This window comes from Pygoscelis adeliae, unplaced genomic scaffold, assembly GCF_000699105.1.
Source record: "Pygoscelis adeliae isolate BGI_AS28 unplaced genomic scaffold, ASM69910v1 Scaffold45, whole genome shotgun sequence".
Lineage (NCBI taxonomy): Eukaryota > Metazoa > Chordata > Aves > Sphenisciformes > Spheniscidae > Pygoscelis > Pygoscelis adeliae.
Genome location: NW_008825114.1, coordinates 1166863 through 1179274, shown reverse-complemented (window position 1 = coordinate 1179274; position 12412 = coordinate 1166863). Strand labels below are relative to the sequence as shown.

Sequence of the window (12412 nt, the reverse complement as noted above, 5' to 3'; positions counted from 1 at the left end):
CAGATGTAACAAACCATTGTCAGGAGGAAATAGAAAAGGGAAGAGACTACTTCATTCAAGAATTAATAATGTATTAGATGAACATTTTACTTTGGAATTATGAAGGTAGCTTGATTTGGAAGTTAATACTTGTTCGATAATTGCATTTAGTCCTTGTAAGGAATTGCATCTCCATGTTAGTTTTCACCAATAAGCCAAATATAGACCTACGTACCAGATGATTTTCAATCCCAGGGTTGGTACAATTGTCAGTAGCAGGGTCCCTGGCTGAAGCTATGGTTTTTTGTAGGTAAAGCTGAGGCAGAGTTGTGTGGAGAACCTTGATAGCACCTGGTTGTCTCTTGGCTTGCTTCCCTCTAGTGTTATCAGCCCATCTTCTGCATGCCTCCACTAACAGCATATCTTCAACTCACTTGAAAGAAAAGGGACCCACCCGCCATCTTTATTCAAGTGCTTCTGTTTACTTGACTTAAAATACTAGAAGTTAGCTATGGAGGCATAAGCAGGTGAAGAGGAAAAACAACAGGCAAAGGGTCTTTTGGAAACCTTAGTATATTTCTCAGGTTAGCTAAAGCCATGACACTTGGAAGCAGCAAAGAAAGGAAATAGAGGGCTTTGTTTTTTATGATCTGAGTGATAATGAATATCACCTTTAAAGCAGAGACAATGAGTGCAGTATTCCTAAGTGCTTGTATGTGCATTTAGAGTGAGAGAATGGAATGGGGTTTTTAATTAAAACAAAAAAAAAAAAAAAAAAAAGAAGCTCCTTTTCCTTCTCAACATTTTATTTGCCAGGTTTTGTGATCCATCTTTTCATTTACAGACAGCTTGTAGAGGATAAATGCACATTCACATACCAGGATCATGAGATTTTTAAAATTCCCCATTTTTTCCCAAGCAGAAAATAATATTTTTTCTGTTAGATACCACATTTAATATTTTGGTGGGAGTGTTTGAAATGTGTGAAAATTATCTCCAGTGCGTCATGAAAAAACAGTTGTGTAAAACAAGCACCTTTGTGGTCATCTTTTTTTTTTTCCCTCCTCTGCTCCCTTTATTAATTATCGGTGTTGTTTTGTCTCCACTTCCTCCCTTGCTAAAGGGAGCAGTTTATGGTTCAGACACAAATCTTAGTACCCATCACATTTCTGCCATTCACCTTCACATGTCAGCTAGTGTGTTTGTGTGCCAATAAAAAGATAAAGTTTTGTCCACAAGTGAGCTGCCTTTGGAGATAGTTCAGGGCTCCCTTGTAACACCTGCAGTATAGAATAAGCAAAATCAAAATTGCCTCTTTCTTGAAAGTACATTTCATACATCTCCATCTTTGTGATAGCTTTGGAATCGTTATGTAGCCGTTGGCTCTGATACACTTGCGCAGACGCAGATTGAGTCCAACAGGACTGATGTTTCATGGACTTTGCTGTCATTTGAAATGCTGGCATGAAGATGGTAGCAATGAAAAGGGGGAGGTAGTGCCTTCAGCACTTTGCCTATGAAGATTTCTTAGGCTTGTGTTTTTTTGATGGCAGTAGCTGATTCAAAAGATAGTTTTACAAAAGAGATTCGTAACAGCCATAGATTTCTAACAGCTGCTCATGTCTTTTCTTCCTTGAGTAGATTCTTTGAGCATTGCACTGTACTGTAAAATGGGCTCTTTATACCACCCACAAATCTGTAAGATCTATCTAGTGGAATGGTAATTAGTATAATTTTTTCTCAGCCCTTTTGATTTTTATCTTCACTGCATGGAAACCACTTGTGTGGTAATGAAAAAGATAGTATCAAACTTGCCGAAATTTGTATGTTGCAGACCCTTCAAAAAGTAAAATTACATTTCAGTGTGATTTTGGTGACAACATCAGGCTATTTGGGAATATCTCTAGTATTTCCTATGAGAGGGAAAAATATTTTTATATTTCTTAATTTCTGTTATTGCTCAGGTGTGGTAAATTTGGACAACGAGACACTGCTTTTTTAAGTCAGGTACTTGAGCTGTAGTGCTCCCAGTGTATCATATTCAATTACGCATCATAATAAATGAGATGGATTGAATTGGAATCTCAGCCCTTTATTCAATGCTGGATTTCTGTTTTCTATTAGGCATAATTCAGATACGTACAGGAAATCGCAACAGGAATTTTAACCTTCGAGAGTTGTTGAACTATGCAATATGCTAGCATTTGATGTCTAGCTTTAAGAACACCTCACGAAGCCGATTTTGCTGTGTTATTCTTACCAAATGCCAGGGCATCAGCTCTCAGTATGCTGCTTGCAAGTGGACTTTTTATTCTGGATATCGAATCTGCTTTGATTTCCTCCTTGCAACATGCATATTCCAGCGATGTATTATACTTCATTAACAATGACAGTTCTTTTGATTCAGAAGGTGCTGTTGAATACAACAAAAGATCCAGGGTGTAACAGATGCTTGATTATGGTAGAAAAGGTGCACTGAGAAATATGTTGGAACAGTGCTAACATATACTGTACCTTGAATCTTCTGGTATATGCCAGTAGCCTGAAATGAATCATATTTCCTTTTCTTTCTCCCTTTCCCCATTTGTCTTTTGAAATAGTTTTGCCTCAAATTTTGAATGCTTAGAAAAAAAAGCAGGAAGTCTCTGCCCTATTCTTGCTAACTGTATTTTTCTCTTTTTCTTACCTGTTCTACAGGCTCTGAAAATACTTCATCTGAAATTTCAGACCGGACAGACTTGCAGTGGCTTCTAAGCCAGTGAGAACAAGGCTGCCAAAGCATGCTGGTGCCAAGCTGTTGGATGATGCACGTAGTCAGGCCAGTGGTGGTGCTCCTGTGCTTGCTACTCTATGCTGATGCTGAAAGTAAGCTTATTATTCATTTGTGCTTAGGTCTTGGCCATGATGAACAGTTTTGTTTTCAGCTGGTGGTTACTAAGGGTCTTGGAATGAGTCTCCTTTTGAGCAATTCTTAAAACACTGTGAGGTCCTCTCTAGATCACAGCTAGTCTTTGAAAAGGATTATTTATGCAACTTCCTTACTATTTTTCTTCTTAATGCCCCTTTTCTTAAGCAAGTAATGGTTCCTGCTCAGATGGTGGAGACTGTTGCCACAAAGTTACATAGTCAAAACAAAGACCAACCTTGCTTACCAGACATGGGTCAAATCCCTTAAAGACATCTGTCATTCTTTGAATATATCTTTCTTAACTTCGTTGTTCTTTTTTTTTTAAAAAAAAGACTCCACCCCCCAATTAATATCCAGTCCAATTAAAATTCCATGCCCTTTGTAACTGCCACAACAGCTGTTCTAATGTATTATTTCCGACAGCTGTTGCAGAGTACAGTATCCAAGCGAATCAAGCAGAACTGACAACTTTGTGGCTGGCCTAAACGTGTGACAGTTCAGTGAGGAAGGACACCTATGTTTACTTGTACTGAGGGGAAAACTGTTGGATTTTGGTCAATTACCTTACCTATTAATGGGAAGATAATATCTTCTTTCTAATTAGGAAATCATTAGGTCTGCCTTGTTTACATGTGTTTCTTCTCCCAGCTGTCCTGTGGCTTCTTTCAGAAGTAATGTGCAAATGAGAAAAGCCATTTGCTTTCCACCTGTTGACCTGCAGGTTTACTACAAGCTGACTGTTACTTTTGCTACAAGCTGACTGTTAACATTCACTTGATTGAGGAATATTTTCCTATTGAATCTTCCTGGCTTTGTGCAGATACATCACCAATCAATAACTTTGTTCCAGCTCTGACTTTCGAAGTCTTCTGTGTTTTTTCACATATCTGTGTAAAACAAAGTTGAATTAAGTAGGAACACAAGAATAAAAACTGTGTCAGTAAGGTTGGATAAATCAGTTCTCAGTAAACACGTAAGCAAGAGTTCTTATGATTCCACTTATCACCTGCACTCCAAATATGCTAAATCACAACAATAAAAGAGATACAAAATCTTCCACTTCCATGTGTAATAAGACTTCCTTCTTTTAACTGTAGCTCTATGAATGTGAAGTAAATGAAAAAAAAAGGACAAATCATACATGTTTGTGGAGTACTGACAGCTGAGATTCTTTGGCCCCTTTCCAGGTAGATAATGACCAGCTGGGATGATTGTGTCTAAGGTGAAGCCAAGGACATTTTAACACTTTACCAGCAAATAATTAATTGGGAAGTGGGACCATATGTTGGATATTCCTGCAGTTGTAGTATACCACCTATTTTAAAAGTAAATTCTGTGCTTAGCAAACACAGATTTTTAGAATCTGGTATACCTTTTCTGCTTCAGATAATGGACTGTCCAACTCCCTGTGGGCGAGTAGTGAATGATTTTTTTTATTTTGGTAACTCCAATCAGGTATCAATTTGCAAAAAGACAGTCAAACCCCAGAAACTCCTTTGTTAGTCCTGTACTTCTGAGAGAAAGGTACAGTTTCTGTAATCATGTTATGTTAAAGGGAAGGTTCCCATTGTCATCATTCTTCCCTGTGGGGAAGGAGGATAGTTTTGTTGAAGGTTAGCATGGAGTTTACTTCAAAATTGGCTGGTGTCCCAGTACAGTTTTTAAGGGAGTTTTCAGATTTGGTTTTCCAAAACTGCTGTATTCCACTTGTGATTCTTTTTTATTTTAAATGACATAAAACAAAATAGAAGTCAGCTATTAGCCGTTGCTGGCCAGGGCTAGGAGGAGTTTGTGGTGTTGCCTAGAATCTATGGAGTGTCACATGCAGCATAAAGGTTGTAAGATGCACAAAGATCATCTTTTTGTGGGAGTTACTCTCAGTGAAACCAGCCTGGACAACAAGATGCAGTCTTAAAAGAAACTAAGAAAGAGTAAAAATGATGAATTAATACATATCAATATTAGTATTAATTAATAGTGGATAAGTAGTGTTTTCAAAGACAGATTCTTCATAATCATATTCTTTACAGGACTAGTGTACTATCTTGACTGGAGAACAAAGCAAAAGTCTCTTCAAGATAACAGATTAATTACTTGTTTTTTTCTATTCCTTTTAGACTCTGGTTTATACCATACTGTCTTATTATGTGATCATTAATAGTTTCATGTGGTTATGCTAATAGATAACATGTCAGGAGTGATGTTAATGTAAGTTAGAAACACCCCACCCTAAATACCACTGACCATCCTTCACAAATGCACAGATTGGCTGAGTTTTGTGCTGGAGAAACTCACATAAACTAATCCTTTATGATTTTGTATATTTGTCTTTGTAATTAGTAGGTATTACTAGGCAGAGTTACAAGAATAGAGGGTAGCCAAACAAGGATATATTAGATTATCTTCTTGGAGGGATTTATAATGTTGCAGTATCATCTATGGTTATTACGTAGTATCTATTGCATCTTGTTGTTATTAGCCAATAGGAGAGAGAAAATGGCAACTTAACAATACTTACAAATAAAAAAATTAAGAAGATTAAAAAAAAGTTAAAAGATTAGAAAGTTTCAACTAAGAAAAAGCTGAGAAATACTGCTAGAATTTTGGAACTAAAGTATAATGGAATAATAATTTCATTAACTATTTTTTTCTTTAAAAGAAATAGAAATACTTTAAGAGAAACTCATTTGTGCTATGTACTAGCCAAGATTTTAGGTCAGAGTCTCTGTTAAGACATTCCAGAATAGAGAATAAGCAGACAATTATGCTAAGAAGTGATAGACTAGGTAACTGCGGTTTTACTGTTTCTGTATTTTCTTAAGGAGAGAATTGAGCTGCACAATATAATTTTCTAAGAACAGAAGTGCAGTTTCTCACCTGATCATTTAAAAATACTGTTGACTTGTTTAGAATTTTGAAAGCTCTATTTCTGTTGGTCTTTGCTAGTTTTTTGTTGTTAAGAGTTTTTGCCATGTGGGTAGTGGTACTGTGAAATGCAGGAAGTGAGCGAACTCTTACATGTATGAGGTGAATATGAAATAGTCACTTTAAATAGTCAGGCTTTCATCTAATCCAGCTAGCTCTTATTTAATGGGAAAAGGCTTCTCTTTTTTACAAGGTGAACTTTAGAGTTGAAACTGATTTTTGCTTCATACATCCTTTCCTGCATTCCTTTTCTTTTCAAGGAATTATAGAAAGAATTGGTTTTGAAAGGAGAGAGAAAAATCTAATGCAAGATTTTGTTCACGTGCACTGACTCGGTTTAAATTTCAACTAAAAAGTTGTGATACACCTAACACAAACCAAAGAGGCTTGTGATAGCCAGATGTCAATGCAATGTCTCCCATATTCTAGTTAGATTTGATGATTTCATTCCCTTTACAATATAGTGCTGAAAACTGTATAGCATATTCCTCTGTGTCTTAATGTATGAGATTAAAGAAAGAGACTGTGATTATAAAGTAATTAATATGCACAGGCTTTTCAGTTGCATAAACATTTATATATGTATATACAAATGGTATATATTATATGGTATGAATGAAATTGTGTGCCATATATGTGTTTATATGGCTCCACATAATATTGCATTATAAGCTGTGAGTTGTAAATTAATGTTTTTCTGTTTTACCAATCTAAAAGAGGAGTTCTTTGAGAGTCACAGTAACATTTTACTTTTACACACTGTACTTCGTTTATTTGGAAGATATGCTGAATTTCTACAGACATAGTTGTTTTATGGGCTGGGTGAGAGATAGCACAGTATCAGTGAGCCTTCTGTATGCAGACACACAGAGAGATGTGTCATCTTCTTGCATGATTAGCTATTCTCCTGGATTTCCTGAGGACTTAAAGGAAAGTTCCTGCTCTGCTGGAGTTGGTCTGCCCTCCAGTCTTGCAGATACTGCTTCTGTTTGTATAGCTCTTTGTAAAAGGGTCCCAGACCCTACTGTTGTCCAGGGCTCTTCTTGAACTTCTTCACAAACAGTTGGCAGGACTACGTTATTTCCTTTTAGAGGGGAGAGAATACAGAAGGTGAGACAAAGGGAACAAAATTTTTGTCTTTTTTTTCTCTGTCACCATGGAAAGGCCATGCCTTCCTTTTTTTTTTTTTCATCATTTTTCTGTTGCTAGCACCAAGGTACTACAGAAGAGAAGGTATATTCTGACATTGCTACTGCATTGTATTCTTTCCAGAGTAATTGCAAATGGATAAGGAACTCATACTCTTCTGATCTCACTGTGACATCACTATGAGAGGAATCTAGTAGCAAGCCTGCTTCATGTTTTTGAAGAGATTCCTGATGGTAGTCCTTCATACTACTTTTCTGTTTACATACTACCCTCACAGTTGAGGGAGGGAATGAGACATCTTTGTTTCTCTCCATCATTGTGTAAGACCCCAAACTCTGAAATGTGTTGGCACGGGCTGATAAACTCTCCTGTGGCCACCTCTCAAAGGGATGCAGGATGGAAATGCCAAAAAACCCTTCCCTGGTGGACTGGATGAGTGCACCATGCCCCTTGTGTGTGTGACCAAGGTTTGATTCTTACTGTTAATCCAGAAACTAACCTTGTGCTTGACTGAGCAAAGTAAGCAAAATTGAAAGGTGGCAAAATTACCTTTGCTGTTTTACCTTTTATTGTTAGTAAAATGAAGTGTTACTTGTAAGTATAAGAAGTGAAAAAACTTGAGGAGTATGATTTTATTTGCTTCCATTTATGTTTGGTATTTGTAGTTTCTATGCACACTGTGAGAGGATGTTACAGAATTTGCTGAGGAAAGAAAATGTTTGTTTAGCCTTCTTGTTTGTGGAAGGACAATCTGCTAGTTCACAGTGTTTATCATTGGCTGCCTTGTTCTCAGTGGTGTAGACTGCAACTGTGTTAAGGTAATACTTTTCTACGTCTACTGAGAAATTAGTAATATCACATTGTTTGTCATAAGTACTGTTTTTTTCATGTTTTCTGAATGAACTGGCAGAATAGTAGCTACCTAGAAGCTTTCTGCAGGTTCATCTGTTGGAAAACAAGAAGCATATATATGTTTCAGAGACTCTTACGTAACAGATTTCTTTTCAAACTATAGAATACGGTATACTACTATCTCTTTCTGACCTCTGTAATGATGAGTTGTCAAGTTAATCACTGAGCTCAAAGAAATACAGTAAAATATAAAATGCTTATTCCTGGTCTTTCCTAGTATCCTAGTTTTTGAAATTCACAAGTTTAATTTGTATTAATAGAATCAAATAATTTTCTGCAGATATTCTGCATCCTGCTTTTTAGTAACTAAATTGATTCTCACAGCGCACATCCTGTTCCTTCTCCACCCTGAGAAACGCCTGGTCACTAGCACTTCCAAATTCTCTGCTGCATTCCAGTAATTTTGTCTGTTTAATTCTTTTCCTTCATTCTTGGTTACATAGCTTCTGCTCTGACATTTTTCTTTTGCTGCTTCTTTTGAGATGCTGTTTTAAAAGAGAAGCCACAATTCTTTCTTCATTCAATAGAAGTAGTTGCAGCTGACTGTAAAAAGGCAAACAGAAATACTAACCATAAACAATGCATTTATTGTATATTGCTTCCATTCCCAATTGTTTGAAATGTGAATAAAGCTTAGGTCGCTCTCTGGCTCCTGATGCATATGTGTCAGTTAGCATCATGTTGTCTAATAGAAAAATCTTCACTATCTTCTCTAGACCAGGATCAGGAAGGGCTAAAACTTAGTGCTGACAGGACAGTGATTACTTTTAACAACTGTTGGGGTGATTGAGACAAATTCTTGTTTAGATAGGATCTAAAGACGGTAGTTTAGTAATGGTGAAATCAAACATAAGGCAGCTATTTTTCCTCTGGTTTTTTTTCTTGTTCCATTGGTTCCTTCATTTTGTCTTTTAAAGAACGCCTGCTCTTTTCCATGCTAATATAATGCTTCCCCTTTAAAATTTTTTTATGTTCTTTGACAAGCTGAAACACATTCATGCAGTCCACATTGAAATTTTTGTTTCTAAGAACTTGTCTACAACACTAAACCAACCTAAATCGATCTTCTGAAGTAATTATCTTACAGAAAGTAATTCTCTTATAGTTAAGTTTTGCAACTGGACATACATGGTTTACACGAAAAAAACCCCTATTCCAATATAGATTCATAACACTATATGCAGGCAAGCCCAACATGGAAATGATTTATTTTTTTGTATGTGTGCCTTTGGTAACTAGGACTAAATTTCTGTCATATTAGATTTAGATTTAAACTCTGACATCTTTAAAGAGATTATTTCAATTATTGCTTTCAATTATGGGCAGTAGCAAGAACTGTAAAATCCAAAGATAAAATCTTTCTGTTCTTTATTGGTATTTTTTTCAGTATCGTCTATCTTTATATCTTAGTGCTGAGAGCATCCATTTTGTGTAAGATATAGCCCTTTGTTTACATTACTATTTCTTTTAATAATGGTGATGTATGCAAGAGAGTTTAAATATGGACTGCCTTTTCTGAAAAAAATAGCTTTAAATTTTGTTTTATATACTTACTTCAGGAATTTTATATGATCTCTACAATTCAACCCTAAGACATTTTCCAGTTGGTTTTATGAAAATTGGTATATAGTACTGCGAGAGTAATTTTGTATTGCATTTGTTAAATATGATATTAAAACATGACAAGTAAATCACCCATCAGTTCTCAAAAGTTTTAGTCTTGGAGAAAAGGGGAACAGCTAGTTAGACCAAACCATTCTAGATATATTCATTTTGCTCTGCAGCAAAGTGAAGACTTTGGAATATATATGTGATAGCTGAGATGGAGAATCAGGGGAAGTGAAAACATTATGTGATCATTCCAAACATACTGACTTAGTCATAGAAACTACAGATAATATGGATGTTTGCATAAACCAGGATTTAGCCAACCCTTATTTTTCAAGTCCTTAAATTAAAGCAAATTTGAATAATTCAATTCCAAGAGTAGCCATAATTACCACCATATCTGTTTAACTTGCTTTAAATTATCAAGTATTAACAGCAAAATTGAGAGCTGCTTGAGAAATATAGTTTACCAATTCATGTAATTTTTAAGAAGATGTTTGGTTTATCTCTAAATCTGTACATAACACAAAATTTCATAATTTAATATGAACAAAAGATTTGTCTGTATTTTGTAAAGTGTAGATTCATAATTAAATATAGTTTACCAGGGCTTTGAACTACAGAATAAACTGAAGAAAACTTCAGAATGGTTCTTCTGAACATTTTTGTAAGTTTATCTCTGCAACTTTGAAGATTGCTTCCATGTCTGTTTCACAGCTGCTGTTAATTTGGGTAGTTGCAGGCCCCTACCTCCCAAAAACAGAGCACTGAACAGAGCTGAGTTGCAAGCTCAGGAGTTCTGAGAAGCGTTTAAGCCCTGGCAACGTTGCCTGTGGCTGACTGTGAGGCAGTGAAGCCTCCCCAGGTACAAAAGCCCTACATCTTTTGGATTTTCTGGAGCATATATAAAACCAGAGTCAGGAAATTGAGGGTGTCCAGTCTTTCCAGACACTGAGAAATCTAGATAAGGGAGCTGTATTTTAATGGCCCAACAGAGATGGACAAAACCACATTATTTAGATTAATGTCAACTGTTAAAAGTGTTTCTGGAGACATTTCAGTATGGGTAACTATCTCACTGTGTGCAATTCCCTGCAGCATCAGTAATGACCACTGGCAGATAAAGGAACATAGTTCGTTAATGATCCCTTGCAAGAACTGGCAGGGAATTCCAACATGTCTGTGTTTGCTAGATTGCTTAAGAACACGTCTACATACTTTAAAAGTTTACTAAAAGTATGTATCATACTCTTATATTAAGAGCATTTCTTAGGGAAAAAGAAAGGAGAAACAGCAATATAGAAATCCTAGATTTTTTTAGGTTATATTCACACAGCACAACAACTGTGGTGGTTTACAATATTTTCACTCCTTATCTGAGGTTTAACCCTCTGTGGCTGAAGTGGAGATAAAATTTTGAGTAGCGGCATCTGTTTCAGCAGTGAATTTCTGACAACAGCTTTAGCAAATTATGAAAAACTGAAAATATATCGGAAGAACACCATTCACTTTTGTTTCCACCCTGTCTTTCAGGAAACCACCTCCCCCCAAAATCACTGATATATGGGATCTTTCTGTCTTAAATAGTGTCTGCTTGAAGCTGTATTTATTCAAAATAGTTAGGCAAATAATTTTTAATTTAAACCTTTCAAAGTTTTGGGAATATGCACAATTTTTTATGAATTTTTGGTGGTGCAAACTAAATTACTTTGACTGCTTCCTTCTTCTGAAGGTAGCAATGTGAAGAATAAAGTTACATCTTTCTTTAAATTGCTGTAAAAGAGGTTTAAACATAAACTTGTGTATAAATTGCTACCATGGCTTTCACTGAATTATACAAGATTGTAATGTACATGTTATGAGAAAAATGAGTGCAGAATTATAATATCAGTTGATGAGTAAAGAGTTCATGTTGTATAATTGAAGAGAATATATTGATAAAAGACAATTCAAACTTGAAATTACTCATACAAGGTGAATGCAAATATGTGGCAAATGATCATTTCAGTTTACAAGAAATTCTGGGGCATGACTGTAAACAGCACTTTGGACATGGTCTTGCTGTGCAAAGTAATAGCAAATAACAGAATTTCATAATGCATACCACATTCTCAAGTTCCTTGCTAAAAAAGAAATTTTGAGAGCCTTTTCCCAAGTAAGGCTGTTGTTCAGGAAGTTTAAAATTTATTGTATTGGGATATAAGTTGTTCAACTAAATGTGTCCATGAAACTTAACTGGATAGAGTTTTTGTTCCAGTTTGTGCTTAAGAAGCTAATTTTTAAATTACTGTGTATTTTTCAAGCTCTCTGTGCTTTCCACTTCAGTAGCAGCATATGGTTGGAAGGGAGGCTCCACTACTGCTGGTTTGGGGTTTTTTTGGCACATGCAAATGTGAAGAAGGAGGAAGAAACAACCAGGGAAAGTGATTCTAAATTTATTTTGGCAGTGAAGGTTAATTATATATGGGCATTTCCAGGAGAGTTCCACCTGGGTAATTTTTTTTTTTCCCTCCAAGAATCTCACATATCCTTTGAAAAATCTATAAAATAACTGTTGAGAACATTGGCAGGTGATGTATGGATTGCAGAGAGAAATAGTCATTTGGTCTCCTGTTCTAGTGAAACAGCACACATTTTAGCAGCAACAAATGCAGGCCATACAGCTAAAAATGAAAAATACGGTCCAGAATAGAGTAGTATCTTTAAATGTAATGATTTTGAAAATAAACTGAAAGTTTTTTGTGAAAAAGTTCATTGTGTTCAGATGAGGCAGTAGGGTCTAACATCTTTTGATTGAAAAGCAAGGGTAGAATGAATGGGAGTAGAAAGGCAAATTAACCCTACATATATAGGCCTAGTGAGGCTAATAATGCGGTGCAAATCTAGTCCTGTTTTTTCATTCTAAAAAGTGTGTTGACAGGCTGGAGAAAG

At 35.8% G+C, this 12412-nt stretch overlaps 1 protein-coding gene across 1 annotated transcript in view; it reads left to right on the top strand.

Annotated features, from left to right (window-relative positions):
- The first annotated feature begins 2759 nt into the window (after window positions 1-2759).
- Window positions 2760-12412, top strand: part of PTPRD (protein tyrosine phosphatase, receptor type, D) — a 289678-nt gene continuing 280025 nt past the window's right edge. The window contains 1 exon segment of the mRNA XM_009328051.1: window positions 2760-2844. Within this exon segment, the coding sequence (XP_009326326.1) occupies window positions 2760-2844 (85 nt within the window).